A 21,666-nucleotide genomic window follows, 5' to 3' on the forward strand; every position below is an offset into this window, starting at 1 on the left:
GATTACCTGTAACTGTGGAGCTGAGGATGTGTTTCTGTCTCAGAGACAAAGGATTCACTCATGCATTAGCAATTAGCTCAAATCAACCAAGCACTGCTAATTAAGGAAGTATTTCATTACACGCCAATTAAAAAGCTCCAGTAAGTGAATTTCCACCTGTGATTAAATGTGATAAGGGTTCAGCTCATAGGTAGAGACGAGAGGAAGGAAACATTGGCCTTTGTGACAAAAACAAAAGACACATTTAAAACTTCAAATTTTATTTCTTTTAAAATATGATAAAATGCACATTTGTTATCAATAAGTACAAAAATGGACCAGATCACAGACGGATATACAAAACAGAGTAAGACGGTGACAGTTTTAGGCAATTATATATGGTTCCTCAGCACATTATGGAAAACACAGCAATAAACAGGTCTGGTCAGGGGGAAAGATTTATTTGGGATAAAAGATTTTTTTAAAAAGCGACTTTAAAAATATTTTATTAATGTCAACCTGGTACTAACACACCTGCTTCCTTTCCAGTTTCAGCCAATAAACAACAGCAAAGCATTCTCCAATAAATAAGGCACAATGGAGGGCCCAACAATGTGAGTGTGTGTGGGTGGGTCTGTCTGCATATAACTGCACCACAACCAGTGACAAACATCTGCATATTATATCGTGCATAAATACAAATTCATCTTAAATCACGCTTAAGATATTTCTATTAATACACAAGGACACTTGTAGTAATAAAGTGTGAAAAAAGGCACCGACACTGAAGAGTTAAAGCCAAACAAAGACAGAACAGAGACCACATTAAAAAAAAAAAAAAAAAGTTGTGCTATTTTATTTTGGTTTTAAAGCTGAATGCGTTTGAGTGTGTCCCGTGTTAGTGTTGACCCTCCCTCTACCCTAACACACACACCTCCCTCACACGTGTGGGGCTTTAAAATGTGCATGTGCCTTAGTCATTCACAAATGGAAATGAGATTGAAGGAAGTAAAGGTGGAGGACAGTAACAATGTCATTAAATGAACACACAGAGGGATCATTACTGAATGTTTGGCACCAAACGACTAAACGCTAAGTGGAAATTAAAGCTGCAGCGCTTATTGAAGTCACCAGCTTCTCGTTACTTTAGTTAAAGGTTAGATTGTGTTCTGGTGGTCCCTCAGGAGGACCCCCAGGTGGTTCTCAGACCTCTGAGAGCTGGAGCAGTGGGAGCAGTGGGAGGACTGGGGGGAGAATACAGTCTGAGAGCCTGTGGTGGTGCGTCTACATCTCGTGCACAGTGAGGTGATGCTCTGGGAGACCGTTGGTATGAGCTACCATGGTGTTGTTCTCGTTGAGGCGTCGGACGCGATACATTTCATAGTGGATGCTGCTGGTGATGTCCTTAATGTTCTGCATGTGGGTCCTAAAACACACACACACAAAGATCCTTTAATATGTTATGGTTTCAAGAAAAGAAGACAAAAATAATCTTGCTGAAATTATTACGCAAAGATTCTGTTGTATTTACATTAGGGATGTTCAAAATTTGCTTTTTGAAGATATACGATATGGTCCGATACTAAATTTCCAATTTCTGATATGAACTTATCTATACATAGACCCCATCCTCACAACTTAATTTTAGGTCACATGCCATATCTCCATGTAATAACCTCACTGAATGTTTTCAACTAATAAATATCTGTGCAAAATAAGAATTTTCATTTTACTCTAGTAGTAAAAAACATTCGTTTTTAAAGTGCAAAGGCGTGTTCACACTGAAACGCGACTTCAGCGACTCTGACGACTATTACCTTCAGAATCAATGTAAATGACGCAATGTCAAGTGACCTCCCTTCAAGTGACGCAACTCGTGCGATTCCAGCAACTTTATATCACGTCCTGACTCGCTGTAAGTCACTCAAGGTTGAAAAGTGGAACTTTTCAGAGTGAGACTTTGTCATGTCATCCAATCAGCAATGAGTTTTTCCCTACATTACTCAACCATTTGTCACAGTCTGTAGGACGCTGTAGCCGTCTAGCTGCAGCGGGGGGGCTTCACACTTCTTCAATTTACTAAGGCCAAAATTAAAGTGGCATACTCCTTGAATAAGCCTTTAAATGAGCATAGGGCAGGAGTTGAGAAAAAAATAAACATTCATTTTAAGTTTTTTTTATTGCTAATGGGTGATGGAGCGCTCTAAACCAAACAGAATGAGTCCACACACATTTCTACCTATTGCCTTGAACAGATTGTGTGATACATTTTGTACTGCTGTTATGGGTATGAACAACTGTACGGTTCCACAGATGGCATCGTCAAATGACACTGATGCACGTTCTCGATGGCATGGAGAGGCGTCCCAATAACCCAGAAATAAAAAAAGAAATGAGACGACGGCTTGGAGACTGAAAGAAGACAAGCACAGTGGACTAAACTACTGTTTGGTTCCACAGATGTACACAGAGGCATGTGCACAGGTCTTGCAGTAAACAGTCACATGAACGGCGAGTAATTAAATAACCGTGTCACAGTTAGAGTGTGGATCGGGACGCATTTTCTCATCCGAGTCTGACCCGTCAGTGAAAACCTCATTTTTTTTCCTCAAAGAAATTACATATTTATGTTTGTTTTAGTGTTAAGCACCGATTTTATTAACAACTGTTATTGTCAACATCAGATCAGCGCACGGGTAATAAGCCAAAGTGAAACACAAACAAGAGACCCATCGGATCTATTTACATAATCCATTTATCAAAGATAAAGATAATCCATGTTATTGTGCAGTGAAAGGAATGTTTCAATGATGTATATCTTTTTAAATTGTTCTCTGTTCCATTCTCTTTTCCCTGTAAATCACAGCTCTCACTGTGCATTATTCAGTGCTACATCAGCTGTGGATGCTACTGCACTCACTTCAGACTGTGGGCAGTCACCCAACCACCAGTTCTAAATATCTGTCCGTACACGACTCGTCTGGTGCCGTTGGGTCCCGTCAGGGTTCGGTCGGGTATCCATCCTCTATCCACAGTATCAGCTCGGGTGATAAACAAACATTAGATGTGCGTTCCCGCGTCGGCTTGGCTGATGGCTGCAGTTACACTAACCACCGTGGTGTCACTATGGAGTCTGATTTATACATCCTGCCCTATGCTCATTTAAATTCTAAGTATATTTTGAGTAAACTTATCCTTTAGTAACACCATAAGTGGATCATTTAAACCGTAAGTACAAGTGGTGCCGTCTATGATAAGTACTGTAAACACATGGCTGCCTCCCGCTCTACACACACACACTATTCATATTATTCCCCTGTTGTCACGTCACTAGAGCAATGGAGCAACCAAAAAGCAAGATAATGATCACGGGCAATCGTCGTTGCCGAATTCGCGTTCAGTGTTAAGAACGCACCTGAAGTTCATCCTAAAACCACTTTTTTCTGCTGAATACATACTGTATATGATTAGGGATGAAGTAATGTAGTTTATTGATCCTAGTCCCACTTTTCACATTTTAGTCTAAGTATTTAAATGTAGTGTTTTATTGGTAAAATGTCAGAGTGACTGCCCTCTATGGGTTGAAGGCTGCTATTACAATTTAATTTTTCTATTGGCTGAGATTAGATTAGTGACATCACTAACCGTCACTGTTGACTGGGCGTGTCTTAACTACTATACGCCACGCCCACAGTCAAGGCATTTTGTTAATTTCCCTTTAGTGGCAGGTGAGCAAACACCTGGGGGTGTACTTAGACTTTAACATGTCACAAACAATAACATATGTAGTTTATTCACTATCTGTGGAAAAACCAGTACTGAAGTCGAATGACATCACATTTTATGGCAAATATCATCCAATATTATCGGTGGGCAGATAATATCGACCCATCTCTAATTAAGATCTTAAAAATTTCATTTAAATACTCAGTGGATGGTTTATTACTAAACCATTTATATTTAATAAGTACAGAATAAAGTGCCTATACCGTAGCTGTGTTTTTCAACATTGAGGTCGTGAACCCATATGGGGTTGCCTGGAATGTATGGCAATTGGTAAAAAAAAAAAGAAAAAAAAAGCTGATTCAAATTCATTTTTAAATTTAAAAAAAGTATTAATCTTTTTCAAATTAACACATCTCACATGCAATATCAAACAACTGTATATAATGTATACTTAAACGTTTTCAAATATAAATCTAGTTCAAATGAAATGCATAATACAGTAAAACATGATGAAAAAACGTATTCACTCACCTGATGAGAAGATCCCTTAAATAGGCAAACTCACAGTGAGCAATGTTTTCCACTACAGAAAAGAAAACACATTATACATGAGTCATTATTTGATGGCTGCAGTTTTTAACATTTAAGTGAGAACCCTGAATATTTCACTAGGGGGCAGCAGTGATACAAAAGGAACTACTGTACACACACACACAAAATAAGTATACTTGTACTACAAGTATACTATTGTGTACTAAAACTGAGGCAGTATACCTAAAAGTGTACTTTTGTAAACTTTAAATGACCTTATAAAGTATACTTAAAGTATACTTTTATAAACTTAAAATGTTCCAATTTAGTCCAAAGAAGTGATAAATTAGTATATGGTCCATAGTATACTTGCTATACTCAAAGATACTTAATAAAATGAACTTCAAGTATACTAACTTTTTGCTAAGGGTTGTGTCTGCAGTGGGAAACATAATTAGGCATTAGAAGCTGAACCCAACAAAAACAAAAACAAGTGACATCAATGCAGCACAACAGCACAGGCTGACTGATGTCATCCACTACTAAAGCATGAAACCAAACTTCTTTCAGTTCAGGGGCCAAATACGAAGCAGTTTGAGCTCATGTGGCCAAAACCAGTAATTTACACAATATTGTGCCCTGGTTTGTGCTTGTAGACATAGAATACTAAATATGTACAAAATTTATAATATTAACGCAATGTCACAAATATTAGTACCAACAGGATCTTCACTTTAAATTTCCTACATTTTGTGACCAATTTCTATTAATTAAGAGAAATATATTGTAATAATTTGAGGAAATGTGAATGATTTTGTAAGAATTTTTAACAGTTTAAAGGGGCAGTATTATGAAAAAATAACTATGATGGTTTTGCTACAGTGATATATATTCCTTTAGCCTCATTCAGAGGAACAACGTTGAAAAAGTTCAGTTTCCTCCTCCTCTTGTTATTCCACATTCTGTAAAAATTCAGCTTCAAACTGGCAAGTTGGATTTTTCTCGCCATATGACGTCACATGGCCGAAACTCTTGCTCATGACGATCCTGGCTCCTTCTACCCTATAACAATACGAGCTCTTAACTGTCAAACTATCTCACAGCTAAAACAAACACTGTGGTTTAATATAGAATATATATTATAATTTATTGTCATATATGTAAAGCTACATACACACAATGTGTTCTCTGCATTTAACCCCTCACTAAGGAGCAGAAGGCAGCAACGGTGTAGCACCCAGGGTGCAGTTACAATCAGTTCCATTTTTAGTATCTGTTATACCACCTCGTATCGCCTTTGACATGATCTGACGTGTTTGTGACCCAATGCAACCCAGTGGTTGAATAGACTATTCCTGTAATCAGTAGTGGAGAGGAGGAGAAGAACACAACATAGCAGCTCCAGTGAGTGTTTGAAACAGCTGATGTGATAAACACACACTGTGGAGCAGCTTTTGTCTGACTCACAATCACAATAGCTGCTTAGATATCCATGTGTTTTACTGTAATGTGCAGTTTTTTGGCTGAAAACAATAACAGGAGTGTGTGGATAGCAAAAGAAAATCACTATAGTGATCAGTTGTTGTGTGTAGTCAGCATCTACAGACACGCCCACTCATGCATATGCATAAAGGCCCCAAAACAGCGTGTTTTTAGAAGCGTCATTAAAGTGACTTTTCTGAGGCTAAAATTCTGGAAAACAGGCAAGTTTGAAAAACATAAACCTCAAATACGATGTTTTTGGGGTTCTTAGAACAAATGGAGATGGGTGAAAAATAGCATAATACTGGACCTTTAACATTAAAAATGACTACAATTGTGTACTGTGAGCCCCTGCAAATATTGTTGAGTTTCATTTACACAATGATTCATGTTTTCTCTGTCATTTTTACTTTCTCCTGCAGGCCGAATTAGATGCTCCAAAGGGCCAGAAATGGCTCCCGGGCTATGAGTTTGACACGTGTCCTAAACTCAACAAACTATTCAATATTTATTATTTATAGATTTCTCCACATTGAGAAATAAAACAACACATATCGGTTGACACTTCTTCAGGGTTTTGTCTCTGCTTCTAAAAAGGACACATTCTTGCTGTCCAAACTGACTGAGACAGAGTCGTAACAACTGCAAAAACATAAAAAGCGCTTCTTAATACCTTCAATGGTTCCCCACTTGGTTTTCCTTCCCAGCAGCCTCCTGCCATTAACCTGATACTCCTGATCACTGCCCACCACAGCAAAAGGGTTCATTTCCTGCTCCGCACATGAACAAACAACAGAGAGTGGTGTTAGATCAGTATTAAAAAAAAAAAATTAAAAAAAAAAACAATATAAAAAGCTAAATAAACTGCTGTTTGTTAAGTTTAATACCCTGATCTTTTCATTAATCATCCTGTCGTCTGCGTCTTCGTCAAACTCCTTCTGTGGGTAAACGTCGATCCCATTGGCTCGAAGCTCTTCCCTGATCTGATGAAAACAAGGCCAATAAGTGTTGATTTAGCATTGTTTTTAATGAATAATGAGCTCTAACACATTCTGCACAAAGCATTAAAGGATGGATTAATGTACAGGCAGAAAAATGTGTTTGTGAAAAGCTCACTTAAAAACAAGCATACACAAAATAAAGGACAATTACACCAAAAGTAGTGATTTTCATTCTTTTACTTAGGAAATGGCTTCTAACCTTTACCCAAAATGTTTCAATTAATCTTTTTTACTTAGACTCAACTGTTTCTTTCTTTCTAATCATCAGTAAAGTGCAGCTTCTACATCTCCAAAAAATAAATAAGAATTCAAAAGAAATAAAATTGCATTTGACATAAGAAAGTGTACGGAAGCAGATTAGAGCCATTTTTGATGTAGAAAATAAATTTGGGCAAATCAAGAATAATGTTGAAATCTGCGATTCTCAACTGGTGGGTCGGGACCCAAAAGTTGGTTGCAAACCTGTACTGGGTGGGTCGCAGACAGCTGGTTAAAAATAAATACTTAACGCCTCATGTTGGACTGGTCTTTTATTTTGAAAGAAACTTTTGTTTTGACAGCCATGCTGTGAAATGCACGTTGCACAGGAAAATATAAAGATTTATAGAAATAAAAATAAATATACATTTATGTATGTTTTTTTTTTCCAACAGCTATTTTTGAGTTTCATAAAAAAGTGGGTCGCGATTTAACCACCATGGCAAAATGTGGGTCCCAAGGTGAGACCAGTTAGAACCCCTGCGTTAAACTATACTTCAAAGTTGGTTTTAATAACAAAGATTATTTCTCTTTTAGCTCATAAACACAGCGTTGTAATCTCTTGAGATTAAATTTCCTTTATTTTATCCCACAGTGGGGAAATACACGTTATAAGCAGCTAAGACACAAAGAGGAAGCAAAACAGAAAGAAAAAATTAAGGCAAACATAAAATGAACATTAAAAATAAAACAAATACTAAAAAGTGAAAATGGATAATAGATATTTATTGTTTTTGTTTCTTCAGTTTATTTCCGACATGGTTATATTCACTTTTTTTTTTTTCTTTGTACATGCCAAAAAAGGAGACGAGAGAAGCAGTTTGCTTATCTAAGTCCCGTCCCCGTCCCGTCCCCTTTAAGGACTTTGAAAAGAGCTACGGAAACAGATTAGGTCCAGTTTAGATGGAGACTGTTGTCGGATATGGTGAATGGAGCTTCCGTAGATTTGACTTTAATAGCAAACAATTTTCATCACAATATTGTGTTTTGGCTTTATTTTTCAAAATATCTACTTCAATCTCAAGATTTCAACTTTATTCTCTATTTTCCCAATATTATTTTCTCCATCAAAATTGGCCCTAATCCTGTTCTGCAGAAGTGGGATTGAGAAGAGAGAGTGTAATTTGAAGAGGGTGTCACCTTCTTTTTGAAGAAGTCCCTCTCCTCCAGTGTGAGTGTGTCTGCTTTGGCGATGACAGGCACTATGTTGACCACCTTACTGAGACGCCTCATAAACTCAACGTCAAGAGGCCGAAGACTGAAGAGTAGGAGAAAGAACAGACAGGAGGCTTTAGAACAGGGGCGTCAAACCAGTGGGCCGCTGATTTTAAGTCGGAGGAAAAGAGCAATTTGAACTTTATTGCGCCAAAGTTTTCACTTCCACGTATAAATGATACAAACAATAAATGAAAGATTACAGTGCCTGCAGGTTCTTCACTTCAAAATATCTTGATTTTGAGACAAATTGTTGTGTAATTGAGGGGAATATTGTGGGATTGTTAGTAAGAAATTACCATATTTGAGAAATATTGAGTATTTATTTGACAATTTGTGACTGCACTCATGTGATATAGGCAGAAAATAGAAGCTTCTGCAAATATTACAGAGCAGTGGAGGCTGGCCAATAGAGGGCGCTAAGGGCACCGCCCCACCACTCACCACGTTAGTTTGAGCAAGACATAAAAAAATAAATAAAAATTAATAATAAATTAAAAATACTACAAAACAAATTTAGATCTGTATTTAGATAATCAGAATACATTATATAGACCATGATGATGAGTAAAGTGTTTTTGTTCTTCTGTGTCTGATGTTTCCGCTCTAGGGTGCACTAATCTGTGTCCATCCACTCTCGTTAAAAGTTGTACATGCGCAGTAACTCCTCTTCAATACCACATCAGGTGGGAGCTGACCAGAAATAAAAAAAAAACTATAGACAAATTAATTCAAGAGGCTCTAAATACGGTTTAATTCAACTTAGTTCCAAAATTAGATTCTTTAACGTGTGTTATCCCTCATTTATTCCATCATTATGCTCTATAGTGGTTTTTTTCATATAATTCTGAGTAAAATGTTGAAGTTCAATCTCAATCAATCTTTTATTTGTATAGCGCCAAATCATAACCAATGGTATCTCAAGACACTTTACAGTAGAGCAGTCTTAAGGACGGACTCTTCATTTCATGGATACACACATATGCATATATACGTATATACACATACATATGTATCCCACACCCAACATGAATTCAGTTGGACAAAAGAGATACTTAAATTTAAAAATAAGAGAAAGGGGGTACTTGAGCAAAAAAGTTTGAGAAACACTGCTCTAAAGGGCCGGATTTGGCCCCGGGACCTTGTGTTTGACACGTGCTTTAGACAACTTGGTAAGACAGAGACAGTCTTGTGCAATTTAATCAGTACAGTTGAACAAACAAAGTCCCAAAAACCGTCTGGTCCGTCCGTCCTGGCCTGTGTGTAGGATCAAGAACAAATGTGGCTGCTTGGAGACGAGGCAATTTTACACCAGCACCTCTGTGAAGATCAACAGAGATGCAGCAGTGTGTGTGTGTGTGTATGTGTGTGTGTGTGTGTGTGTGTCCTCGGAGGAGAAAGACCATCCACAGCTGCTTGGACTCCTCATCCCCCTCAAGACTGGAGGCTTCACTAGGTTAGAGTTACTAAAAAATGAGGCTACGAGTTGTTCTGTAAATCCATCACTTAGACACTACTCTGCCTGTACCTCCCCCCCCCCCCCCCCCCCCCCCGCGCTCTGGACTTACAGAGCACAGTGAGGGAAGACCCTGTGATCAGAGCCAGATGTGTTTGACTGTACAGTATTAGACAGTGGACTTGGAGCTGCTTCAGAGCTTGATGGTAGCAGACCATCCAGAACATGAAATCGATAGATCCCTACTGACCGGCAGAGGCGGTGCTTTAGCAGTGGATTTCTACAACTCATGTACATTCTTGCGCATGAATGGTCACTTGGACGTTAGTCCTGTGAAGATCATGGAGAGGAAAACTCCAGAATGAGCCGTGGTGTTGGCAGCCCCACGACCTTACAGGTTGGAGCTGCGAGCCTGTGTTCGCCCTCCAAGAGGCTGGATAGGACGCCATAATACGGTATCGTACAACTGGTTTAAGTTTTGTCAATTTTCAGCAGACATGCCCTGGTGGGCTTACATTAACGCTATATCGAGCATACGCAGATGCGAGCAGCTATTTGTCTGCTACTACGGTCCTAGGCAGGGCAGGGCCCTGTCAAAACAGAGGCTATCCCACTGGGTGGTGGACATATTACGCATGCCTACACGGCCAGTGCTCTTCCTCCACCATCCAGGATGAGATGTCACTCAACGAGGAGTGTATCTACCTCATGGGCTTCTCTGTTGGTTTGTGCTGCAGCCTCATGGACCTCACCCAGTACCTTTACCAAATTCTACAGGGTCAACGTGGCTACACCTCCTCCTCTGGGAGCGGTCTTGGCCATCAACCCCTCAGCATCTACTGTATTGTGTGAGGTGGTGTCTGGATTCCTCATGGCACTGTTGACATTGTTCATCCAGTGCTAAAGCATCGCCTCTGACGGTCAGTAGGGATGAAATAAAAGACAAGTTACGTAACTACGGTTCAATGAATTCCGGATGACCACCAGAGTGTTCAGTCACTCGGAATCACTGTGGTTACACAAGAAGATTCCTGAGGAAAAGATCCATTGGTGACACCGGAACTAATAGACTCCAGGGGGTCACAGGTGACTTTGTTGGTATAGGTGCTCGACCAGTGCGCATGTGAAACGTAGATATCTAGGGCTAAAGCACCACCTCTGGTGGTCATCCGCAATTCATAGAACCGTAGTTATGTATGTAACGTTCGTTCTTCTCCTTTAAAACCTTTCACTAAAGTCATTAGCATAAATGGGCTTTTTCAAAAACACAAGGGCCCTCAATTATCAACCTTGGGTGGAAACAGGTGTAAATTTGAGTTCACATTTGGTCATATGACATGAATCAACGTGTAATTCATGAAATATTGGTATCTGACCAATCCCAGCGTACAAACGATCATGGCATCGGCTGAATTAAATAGTCATTAACTTGTTGCGCTTTCCTGTTTCTGAGGCCCCGCCCACCAAGGTCAAACAAGAAAAAATATTTCCAAGATGATAATTGGCATCCTCACATCTGAGGTGGAGCAAAACAAGGATGAGCTTTTTGAACGTGTGAGAACTGGAGCTCATTTAAACACTCTGTGGAAGCGGATCAGCTACTGAGCAGGTGACGTCTGCCCCCCTGTGTGTGCTGAGAACAACTTCACAACAGAGATCCTTGAGACACACGCAGATATGACGTTTATACCGGCCTCAATTTGCACGCTTTAGGGAATAAATATCACATTAAAAGAAATTAATGATCAAAACGCTTTTAACTAAATGACTGTTTATTATGTTTTCACCCAATTTCACCTATAATTCATCACATTACTGATCAAATACTGTAGAATACTGAATCCTATTTCCTCCCTACAGCCCCCAGTGATGTGCTGTATGAAGGAAATAGGACCTCATTCTTAAAGACGGAGCATAAAAGCGCAGCGTGTGTGTGTGCGTGTGTGTGTGTGTGCCGCTGGGGGAACCACACACTCCTGCTTAGTTGTAGAATTAATTAGTAAGGTTATACGGTATTCCGTGAAAGCCAAAAAAGTAGTATCAATAAAAACGTGGGCTTTTTGAAAATTCATTTTATTTAGTTTAATTTGTTTTAATAATCAACTTAGATCTGTTCTGAATGTGTGTCTGCATATTCTTAAATGACAGCTGAGGCTTGTTTAATAATTCTTTTCAGTCACATTTTGCTGCTGCACCACAAATCCACACACTCAGATTAGGGTACATGAGCTCAGACGTCAGAATTCATTAATACCAAAGCTTATGATAATTTAGTGGCTCAGATCTAAACGTACGAACAGGTGGTAAATGAAGGCCAATATGTTTGTGTAATTTTTAAACAAAGAAAAGCATCTGAAAGTCTGGTCGTCTCTGCTGCTCTCAACCTTTCAATACATTTCCTCACCAGTGTCCTGTCGGGGGGATGAAGTATATGCAGCAGTGAACTCTGGAATCTGGGATGCGTTTTTTTCTGTTGATGTTGATTTCTTCCTGCAGGTACGCCTCGTACTGGTCGTTAATGAACTTCATGATGGGCTGCCAGCTGGGTCACAGGAATATAGAGAATATGAGGATTTGTCATGGAGGAAGAATGAGAGGTAGATGACGGCAACAGAAGGAAGAGGAAGGACCTCAGAAACAAAGAATCACAAAGATATGCAAAGAAAGGGAAGAGGAAAAGTAAGAATTCCAAAAAAATAAGATGGAGAAGGGAACATTGTGGGAGCGCTGATGTCACTTCCAAATATTTCTTTTATTTCACAGGAACAATGAGTCGTTGTTTGTGTCTGATCTGATTTAAATCCAAATCTTACAAATCTGCTAAATCTTTTTCCAGCGTTAACACTCATGCCCTAAACAAATTCAGTTTAAGACATGAAAAAGAATTTAGACTTTAAGCATGTTTCAGCACTTTCTGTTTTTCAATGTATTTGTGTGAATATGTTTTAACAACCAGTGAAAATATATCTGTTGATTTACTAGCAAGTTTTTGATCACAAGGTAAAATAAAAATAGGAAACCAGTGGCTTTAATAGGAAAAGTTAACAGGGACAGTATTAGTTTGACTTTTTAGGAGAACCTTTTTGTATGTATTATCAGTAGTTTGGGAATGTAAACGTTACTGTAGGTAACAGTATAGCTACAGTCAGGGTTAGGGTCAATTAAAATTGTAATTTTAACAAGAATATTAATATCAATATTTTCATTGATTAGGAAGCCTAACAAGGCAACCAAGAGATGAGAAACAAATTTGATGACAGATGATATTTGAGTGTATTTTACAGCTGACTTAAAATATGGGTCAAAACTGACCCGTAATCAAAAGGGATGCTAACAGAAAGCTAACACAAGAAGAAAATTGCATTTTATTGGGTCATTTATTTCAGGCTCAGTAATTGTGATTAATTGTATATTAACTTTAGTAATTGATAATGTATTTGTATTTGACTTTCAGGGGAAAAAAAAAAAAAAAATGCTGGTCAACGTAAACGTAACCGAGTTGTAACTGAACATGGATAATTGAAGATGTAATTTACCCTGGTTACAGTATTGTGTCAAACCTGCACATCAGATATGAACATAAATACACATTCACTCACATTAACATTTTAAAACTACAAAAAAAACTGTAACAAACCAGTTCTCATTGTTGATCTGATCTCCAAATCCCGGTGTGTCAATGACGGTCAGTTTCATTCTCACTCCCTTCTCCTCAATATCTGCATCAAAGATCACATTAAGGTGGTGCATCAATATAATGACGGGATGAGAACACGGTTTTTTTATGATTATTAAGACATGACCCATCAGACGGCTGATGTGGTGCCGTGCAAGTTTCTTCATTTTCTAAATTCCCTCCAGTGGCCACTGCTAGCCACTCATCATTGGCTAACAGTGGCCATTGACACATTATTGGTCCATTATTTATCATTGTCAATCAATCATGGACTGACAGGCTCAGACAGCCTGGCTGTCAATCACTACATGAGCCAGGCTGGGGGTGGGGCCTCATGGGCAGGATGTGCAAAGTGTTTGCAAACTTCAGGAAAAAATGGATAGGGGGAAAAAACTCCCGGGTCAGCACGCCAAAAAGATCAAGTCACTAACACACTGACAACGCTGCCAGTGCTGCTGCTGCTGCTGGGTCAGGAGACAAGCGAGGAGGGGCCGACTCAGCCTCAAAAACTGATGGTGATAAGGACCGTGATGGGCGATGATTAAAGTGAAAAAAAAAAATGACACAAACTGAGTTACAAGTGGCATGAAATGGTCAAAAACTGGCAAAAAGGTGGTAAGAAAAGAGTGAAAAGTGATCAAACTGGGGCAAAAGAGTAATGGTAAAAGGTAGCTTAAATGAGCAAAATGCGGCCAACAATAGCGAAAAACGGCAAAAATGTGGAACAAAAAGAATTTATCGGAAGTGAAGTGTCGAAAAAAAATTGCAAAAAGAGACAAAATGTAGCTAAAAACTTTGTCCCATTTTTGCCCTTTTTCAAAGTCAAAACGGTTTAAAAGGTTTACTCCTCTTATGGTTGTCTGGGGGAATACTAATTAAATTTAACACAAAGAGCCACATGTTGAGCATTACTGACAAATTATGCCTTTATCATGGTTTTAGTATATATTGGCACATGTATTTAGGTTGCCTCAATGCATACAAAGCCTTGCCACCCCCCAAGATCTATGGCTCCCCCTTGGGGAGGTCACGGACCCCAGGTATTGCAATAGAGGCCCCCAAACAACATTGGGCCCCCACAAAGCTAGAAACGGCCCTGTCCGTTGAATAAAGATTAATTGCTTTAGCTGTTAGTTTTAGTCGTTGAACTACGTGCTTTATTTGTTAACTGTTATGAAGGAATATGACTATGATAGTATGGAAGGATGGTCTAAACACAAAATGCCACGGCTGCATTTTTGTCAGTTCACTCCTGGATGAGAATAAAGATGCTGTTTTTACCAATTTGTGAAAAGTTGACGTGAAAATGAATAAACATATTTTAAAGGATTCAGCCCATCCTTTCACATTTCAGTGGTAGGGTACAACATTATGATTTAGGTGAATACTGATAATTCAGAAAAGCATTGATACACAAACAGACACAAAACAGTGAAAGGTTAGCCAACAGGGGAGATTAAATGGCCGTACCATGACTGATGGACTTGATTTCAATAGTTTTGGGGATCTTTTCCTGAGCCGTAGCCAACACTGATTTACGGCTGACTTTTGACTTGAACAGCGTGTTCATCAGCGTCGACTTGCCAAGTCCACTCTGTCCTGCAAGCAAAACCACAGACATGCAGCCGATGAGAACAAAACCAACAGTTTACCCCATAATGTCAAAATAAACCCAAACAAAGGGAGGTGATAGCTGTCAGCGGTGGTATAAAACCCTCAGGCAAGCTGCACTTTTCCTTTAAACTAAACACATTCAGAAAAACTTTGTGGCAAGGGGACAACACATTATTTGACCAAATATATCATCATCTGTTCTACGGTGACACTTGTAACTTGAGGACTGCAGTTTCAAACCAATACAACAAAGAACCTAAACAGCAGTGATGATGTGTTAGTAAACAGCAAAACATGGACACAATGGCAACATAAGTCAACTTTGCGGCAACTTTCCATTCTTTAATTAAATCAGAAAAAGGAATGGATAAATAAACACGTTTAAAGTTCAGTGCTGATGAAATCCTCCGTAGCTAGAGAAGAGAAAACTAGAAATGTTGAATCTATTGGAACAAAGTAGAAATCCTGGACTTTAGAACTGTAGAAGAATCTGTTTGGATGAGATGAAACGTCTTTAAGTCCAGTTTCCTCAACTTAAGGCAGGCAGACACTGCGATTTTTTCAATCATCGTACTCAGCTTCAGCTCAAATTGTGCGACTCAACTGCAGAGTCGTAATGTGTGCAACTAACGATTAATATTGTCACACTATAGGTACCGACAATCTGACGCGATCTGACTGCTCACACTGTACACACGTCGGGGTCTTACATATGGCAATGTAACGTATAAAATTAGAAGAACTATAAAGCGTCGCTATTAAAACAAAAGGACCCGGATAAACACTTGAGATAACAAAAAGAAATGCGTTGCCTCGGCAATTTGTGCCATTCTTTCCGGAGAAGCTTCAAAAAAGAAAAAGCAGTGATGGTGTGGACAAGGAATTGTCTGGGAAGACGTGGGCAGTACAATCCGTTAATTCTACAGCGGTCCTACTGTGTTCGCGCATGCGCAGTGTGAGAGTTTGAGGTAAACTGGATCGTGGCACTGCTTCAACAGTGCGATACCCTCACGAGGAACGACTGGATTTCAAACATGGTTGATTTTCAATAACAATTGCTTTCTTAGATCAAGCAGACGGAAAAAAATATGGAATCACTTAATTCTGAGGAAAAAATATGGAATCATGAAAAACAGACAAGGACAAAAACCACTACAACGCACCATTAGTACTTTATTGCATCACCTCTGGCTTGCAGCTTGCAGTCTCTGAGAACTCTTCATCAATCCTGCTCCAACTTCCTTTGATTGCTGTTGCCAGATCAGCTTTGCAGGATGGAGCCTTGTCATGGACCATTTTCTTCAATTTCCACCACAGGTTTTCAATTGGATTGAGATATTTACAGGCCATGACCTTATGTGTCTTTCTTCAAGGAAAGTTTTCAAGGTTTTTACACTATGGCAAGATGGATTATCATCTTGATAAATTATGTCATCATCCCCAAACATCCTTTCAATTGAGGGATCAAGAAAAGTGTCCAAAATGTCAACATAAACTTGTGCATTTATTGAAGATGTAATGACTGCCATCTCCCCTGTACCTTTACCTGACATGCAGCCCCATATCATCAATGTGGACATTTACATGTTTTCTTCAGGCAGTCATCTTCATAACTCTTATTGGAACGCCACCAAATCACCTCGCCCAATGCAGATTCATGATTCTTCACTGAATATGACTTTCATCCATGCTTTTCCTTAGCCCTTTGTAAGCTTGTTCTTTTCTGTTTAGGTGTTAATGATGGCTTTGGTTCAGCTTTTCTGTATGTCAATCCCATTCCCTTTAAACGCTTTCTTACAGTTCAGTCACAGACGTTGACTCCAGTTTCTGCCCATTTGTTCCTCATTTGTTTTGCAGTGCATTTTCTGTTTTCAACACATATTGCTTTAAGTTTTCCTTCTTGACCTGTGATGTCTTCTTTGGTCTACCAGTACGCTTGCCTTTTACAACCTTCCCACTTTGTACTTGATCCAGATTTTAGACAGAGCTGACTGTGAACAACAAAACCTTATCAACGTTCCGCGATGATTTACCTTCTTTAAGACGTTTGATAATCCTCTCCTTTGTTTCAACTGACATATCTGGTGTTGGAGCTATAATTCATGTTAATCTGCTTTGTGCAACAGCTCTCCATTTTAACTGCAGACTAATGAGCACATTTAATCTGATGCAGGTGTTAGTTTTGGAAATGGAAAATTACAGATTGATTCCATTACTTATATTTGTATTTATTTATATCTGCTTGATCTAAGAAAGCAATTGTTATTGACTACCATCATTTTTTTTTTCCTGATTTCTTCTATTGTTTCTTAAAGTCAGAACATTGCCATTTTTAAATGACTTTAGTTTAGTGGCATGTCTGTGAATGACTTATTTTCTACAAAATGAAATAACTGAATGAACATCCTCCAAGCCTGGTGATTCCATCATTTTTGCCAGTGATAAGTTGTTTTTTCTGTATATTTGAATAAATGACTTACAGTTTATAACGAACAAAGATTTATTTGTATTTTTTGTTGTCAGTTCTTCTTTAATTTACGTTCTTGTCACAAATTAGTCACGGAATAAAGAGTCATCAAATGAAAGTTTTTGTTTAAATTATTGCCAAAAACATTAACACTACGACTAAACTACCAGAATCAATGAAACAAAAACGTAATTTGAAGTGACTACTTAGCTTCAAGCCTGTTTTGCAAAATTCAATATCTAAAACATTTAAAGTATGATATAAAACCAGAGCAGTGCATTGCGTTTTCTAACTAGTACAGTTGTCCTACAGTGGGATGTAGTCAAAGAATAAAATATGATGGCAAACTGGAATTATGGCACCGTTGTGCCATCAGTCCATCTGTTATGGCTGAAATCATCTGTGGCTCCTTTACAACACGCTGACATTGTCAACAGTTGGAGAAGTTTTAAGGGGCCCACTGGGAAGTAACTCATGGTTCAACTTTAGTTTAGGTCAACACTGAGAACTAAAAAGATTCATGAAGATGAACTCTGAAACACGGTGGCATGCAGGAGAGGCCGCAGACAAAAACCATAATAATACTATAATATCAGTTCAAAAGAAGTTCAATGATTGACAGACATTTCTTTTGACACTGGATTTCATTGGAGTGATGATTATACATTGGATCAGATGTAAGTAAATCTCAATTATTCCTATTACTTTTAATAGTTTATAGTGCAGCAGATTAGTAAAAAAAAAAAAAAAAAAATCACTCACTTTTGTATAAAGGCATGAAATTTGGCACAGATACTCTCTAAAGGCCACTATTTTGGAAAAAGGCATTGGCCACTCAAAAATTCAATATGGCGGCCATTTTTCAAGATGGCCACCATTGCTATTCAATGGTTATTATATAATCACAAAATGCTCGGATCGGGCCAAACAAGGTGTCAGCAAAAAGGTAAATGGACTAATGGACTTGATTTTATATAGCGCTTAATCACCACACTGAAGCAGTCTCAAAGCGCTTTACATATCAGCTCATTCACCCAATCATTCTCACATTCACACACCAGTGGAACAGGACTGCCATGTAAGGCGCTAGTCGACCACTGGGAGCAACTTAGGGTTCAGTGTCTTGCCCAAGGACACTTCGACACATAGTCAGGTACTGGGATCGAACCCCCAACCTCTTGATCAGAAGACGACCCACGACCACCTGAGCCACGGTCTAGTCCGCCTGAGTCAGAATATATGTTTTCCTCCCTGGGTAGAGACAGGACTAGAGGTAAAACACTCAATTGCCTCAAAAAACTTGGGAAAAATCCAAAAATGCTCGGATCTGATTAAATGAGGTGTCAGAGGAAAGTTCTGTGTGCGTAAATGAAAGCGTGAGTACCCAGTTCTTATATAGTTTGTCATATTGTTGGTGTTTACTCATGTTGATGTAGTTTGGTTAGTTAATGTGAATGAAAGCCAGAGCTCGCGGTATGTGTGTGTTCATGATAGCGCACCTGACTCAGCACGTCAGTTCTACATACGTCATGTCTAGATATGCACTTTACAACGTAGTGTTAGGATGGTTCATGTTTGTAGTGGTTAGTGTGTAGTGTTGTTACTCAGGCTACAATTCAGTTAAGCTAATTCGGTGACAGGATGTAGTAGAATACCTGTATATTTCACAATAAAAGCAGCCTGCTGGTTTCAGCAGTTAAGGGATTTATATATTGGCCAACGTTGTGTGATAATGAGGTAAATGTATTATTTTAAGCCAATAGCCACTTGACTTGTGTACTCATTTTACTCATTTAGGTATTGTTTTTTTGTTCATTTAGGTATTGTTTATTCTCAGCTGTGAATAACTAAGATTTATATTCATGAACCTGATATTCATTTTAAATTACCAGGCTGTATTCTTTTCTGTACTCATGTACTACTTGTTTTTCAGCCAATTTGAAAATCGATAAGAGAATCGATAAAAAAACGAATCGATAAGGCATCGGAATCGCTAAATCCTTATCAATATACATCCCTAGCTGTAGGGATGACCGAGGTTACCCCTGGTGCAGGAAAACACCAAACTTCTGCGGCCTCCTGGGGGCGCAATTCAGTCTCTAGCCAAAAACAAACCACATATTTGGACTTGGGGGAATAAAACGCGTCCGTTGGAGCCACATTTTTTTACGAAATAAGCTATTTTTTTGCATCACCATTGAGTGTTTCGCCTCTAGCGGGCACTATATATGTATATAATATAATATATATCAGAGATTTTAGATGCAGTCCGATAAAATTCAATATTCATTTTCTGGCTGATATCGGATTGGGACACCCCGAAAGAAAGGTGTATTTTTTTTCAAGTTAAAGTGAAGGTATAAGGGCATGTTGAAACGTAAGTTTCTTATTAAGAGACGAAAAACAAACATTACTGTACATTATACATCATTATTACTTACCAACCACCATGATGTTGAGCTCAAACCCTTGTTTCATGGCCTTCCGTCTCATTTGCTCCAGAATAGCATCGATGCCTACATAGCTAAAGTCCACCACGGGACCTCCTCCAGTCTTCTCCCCGTACAGACCTCCCACAGCCGTGGACACCACAGCATCAGGAACCATCACTGCCTCAGACATGGCACTGCTGCTGTAGCTGGAATACAACTCTGGCCCTGTGAGAGAGAGACATGAAAACGTTTAGATAAATGTAACCAAAAAAGGATTAGGTTATGGTATGTTATGATAATTAATGATAAAACCCATTCTCAGTCAGACCAACTATTTCAAAGCCCCACAGGACAAACAGTTTCAGAACATCTGATTTCAACTTAATCTAAATCTAACAAAAACACAACTATGTACGTAAGCGATGATACAAATCAGATACAAATACACTAGGGAACTTAGATTAACACTAAAATGTCAGTTTGACCCAAAATGCACAAAATCTAAATAATTAACAAAAAAGTAATTATATTTAAAATACTAAACTTAATACACATTAAACAAATCATGTTCATATACCTAAATAAAACAAATAAACAGCACTAAATTAATAATCTTGTACATAATGTGTATTGCTTTAAATCAACAGTAAAATGTCTTGTCTTTAACTAACTATAATAACTGTAAAACATCTTCTAATTAAACAAATACTGTTAGAAAGTTTAACTTTTGAAAAACTATGCTTTGACCTGTGTAATGGGTGTATGTCTTTATCTTTAATGAGCTCATGTTTGACCCTGACAATCACTTTACGTATCATAACAAAAGAAGAAACATGTAGCCTGCACGTCCCAGCCAAGTGAGGAGAAACATGAGATAACATGGAATAAAAATGCTAGGAAATCTACGTTCGTGGCCCAGGAAGTGAGCAGAGCCTGACGCCCACAGCTGTAAATTAGATGACTGACTGTTCTTCTATTGACTTGATATGACTTCATTTATTTTCTGTTCATCTCTAATAAATTGATTGATTGATTCAGCAAAGCAAAACCTCTGACTAATACATGTCTCTCTGTATGAAATCTCAGCTACTGAACACGAGAGTTAGCTCAAAACTCTAACACTAGTTATTATCATCATTACACGTACCCCACTTTGGGAACCAATGGCAATGTAAAGTCGCTAAAGCTCCACATCTCTTTGTTATATAAATTATATTTTACATCAACTTTACATCCACCCATGTAACAAGTGGAAACTATTTCTGGAAAACGTGTCCAACTGATGGTGATGGAATGTCCTTGTGTTGGATTCACCATCATAAACATGCAACACTGGGAAGTTACTTAAGCAGCTAAAAATCTTCCAGAGTGAGCTGCTTGTTTTATGCCAGTCTGATCCTCTGACTCAACAAAAACCAGTACAAAAACACACCCAGCACTGGTATTCCACTGTTTAAGAGCTTGCAGCTGTTTGTTTTAGTAAAGATTAGATGGATTTACTTCTCTGTGGAACAAATGTGTCAAATGATCAGCGAATAAATTCAACTTCTATGTTTTAAAAAGTGAGTGGGAGTGTGGCCTTTTAACAATGTGTGAAGTCATGGAGGGTGCAGAATGCCCCTGAGGCCTCCGATAACCCAGCTCTCACAGTGTAGAGTTACTGTCCTGGTAATAGATGATGGAATAATAAAGGCTGCTGCTTAGGATAAAACCTGATTCCAGTACATGTATTTAAAGGTGGCGTCCTAAACTTTCCCATACCTTTAATAGCACAGCTGACCTGTAGGAACCAGGGTTGGGGTAAATCATCATTTTAATTGCATAACTGA

At 38.6% G+C, this 21,666-nt stretch overlaps 1 protein-coding gene across 6 annotated transcripts in view; it reads right to left on the bottom strand.

Annotated features, from left to right (window-relative positions):
* Positions 1-243: 243 nt before the first annotated feature.
* LOC114467963 (septin-9-like) overlaps positions 244-21,666 on the bottom strand; it is a 156,527-nt gene continuing 135,104 nt past the window's right edge. For all 6 annotated transcript variants that reach the window (XM_028454522.1, XM_028454518.1, XM_028454521.1 and 3 more), the window contains 9 exons: positions 19,847-20,062; positions 14,795-14,923; positions 13,286-13,367; positions 12,053-12,190; positions 8,118-8,235; positions 6,606-6,701; positions 6,392-6,488; positions 4,237-4,288; positions 244-1,405 (listed from right to left, as the gene is read on the bottom strand). In XM_028454522.1, the coding sequence (XP_028310323.1) occupies positions 1,264-1,405; positions 4,237-4,288; positions 6,392-6,488; positions 6,606-6,701; positions 8,118-8,235; positions 12,053-12,190; positions 13,286-13,367; positions 14,795-14,923; positions 19,847-20,062 (1,070 nt within the window). In that variant the 3' untranslated portion in view covers positions 244-1,263. The remainder of the gene's footprint in view (positions 1,406-4,236; positions 4,289-6,391; positions 6,489-6,605; positions 6,702-8,117; positions 8,236-12,052; positions 12,191-13,285; positions 13,368-14,794; positions 14,924-19,846; positions 20,063-21,666) is intronic.

The sequence above is a fragment of the Gouania willdenowi genome, chromosome 8 (genome assembly GCF_900634775.1).
Source record: "Gouania willdenowi chromosome 8, fGouWil2.1, whole genome shotgun sequence".
Taxonomy (NCBI): Eukaryota; Metazoa; Chordata; class Actinopteri; order Blenniiformes; family Gobiesocidae; genus Gouania; species Gouania willdenowi.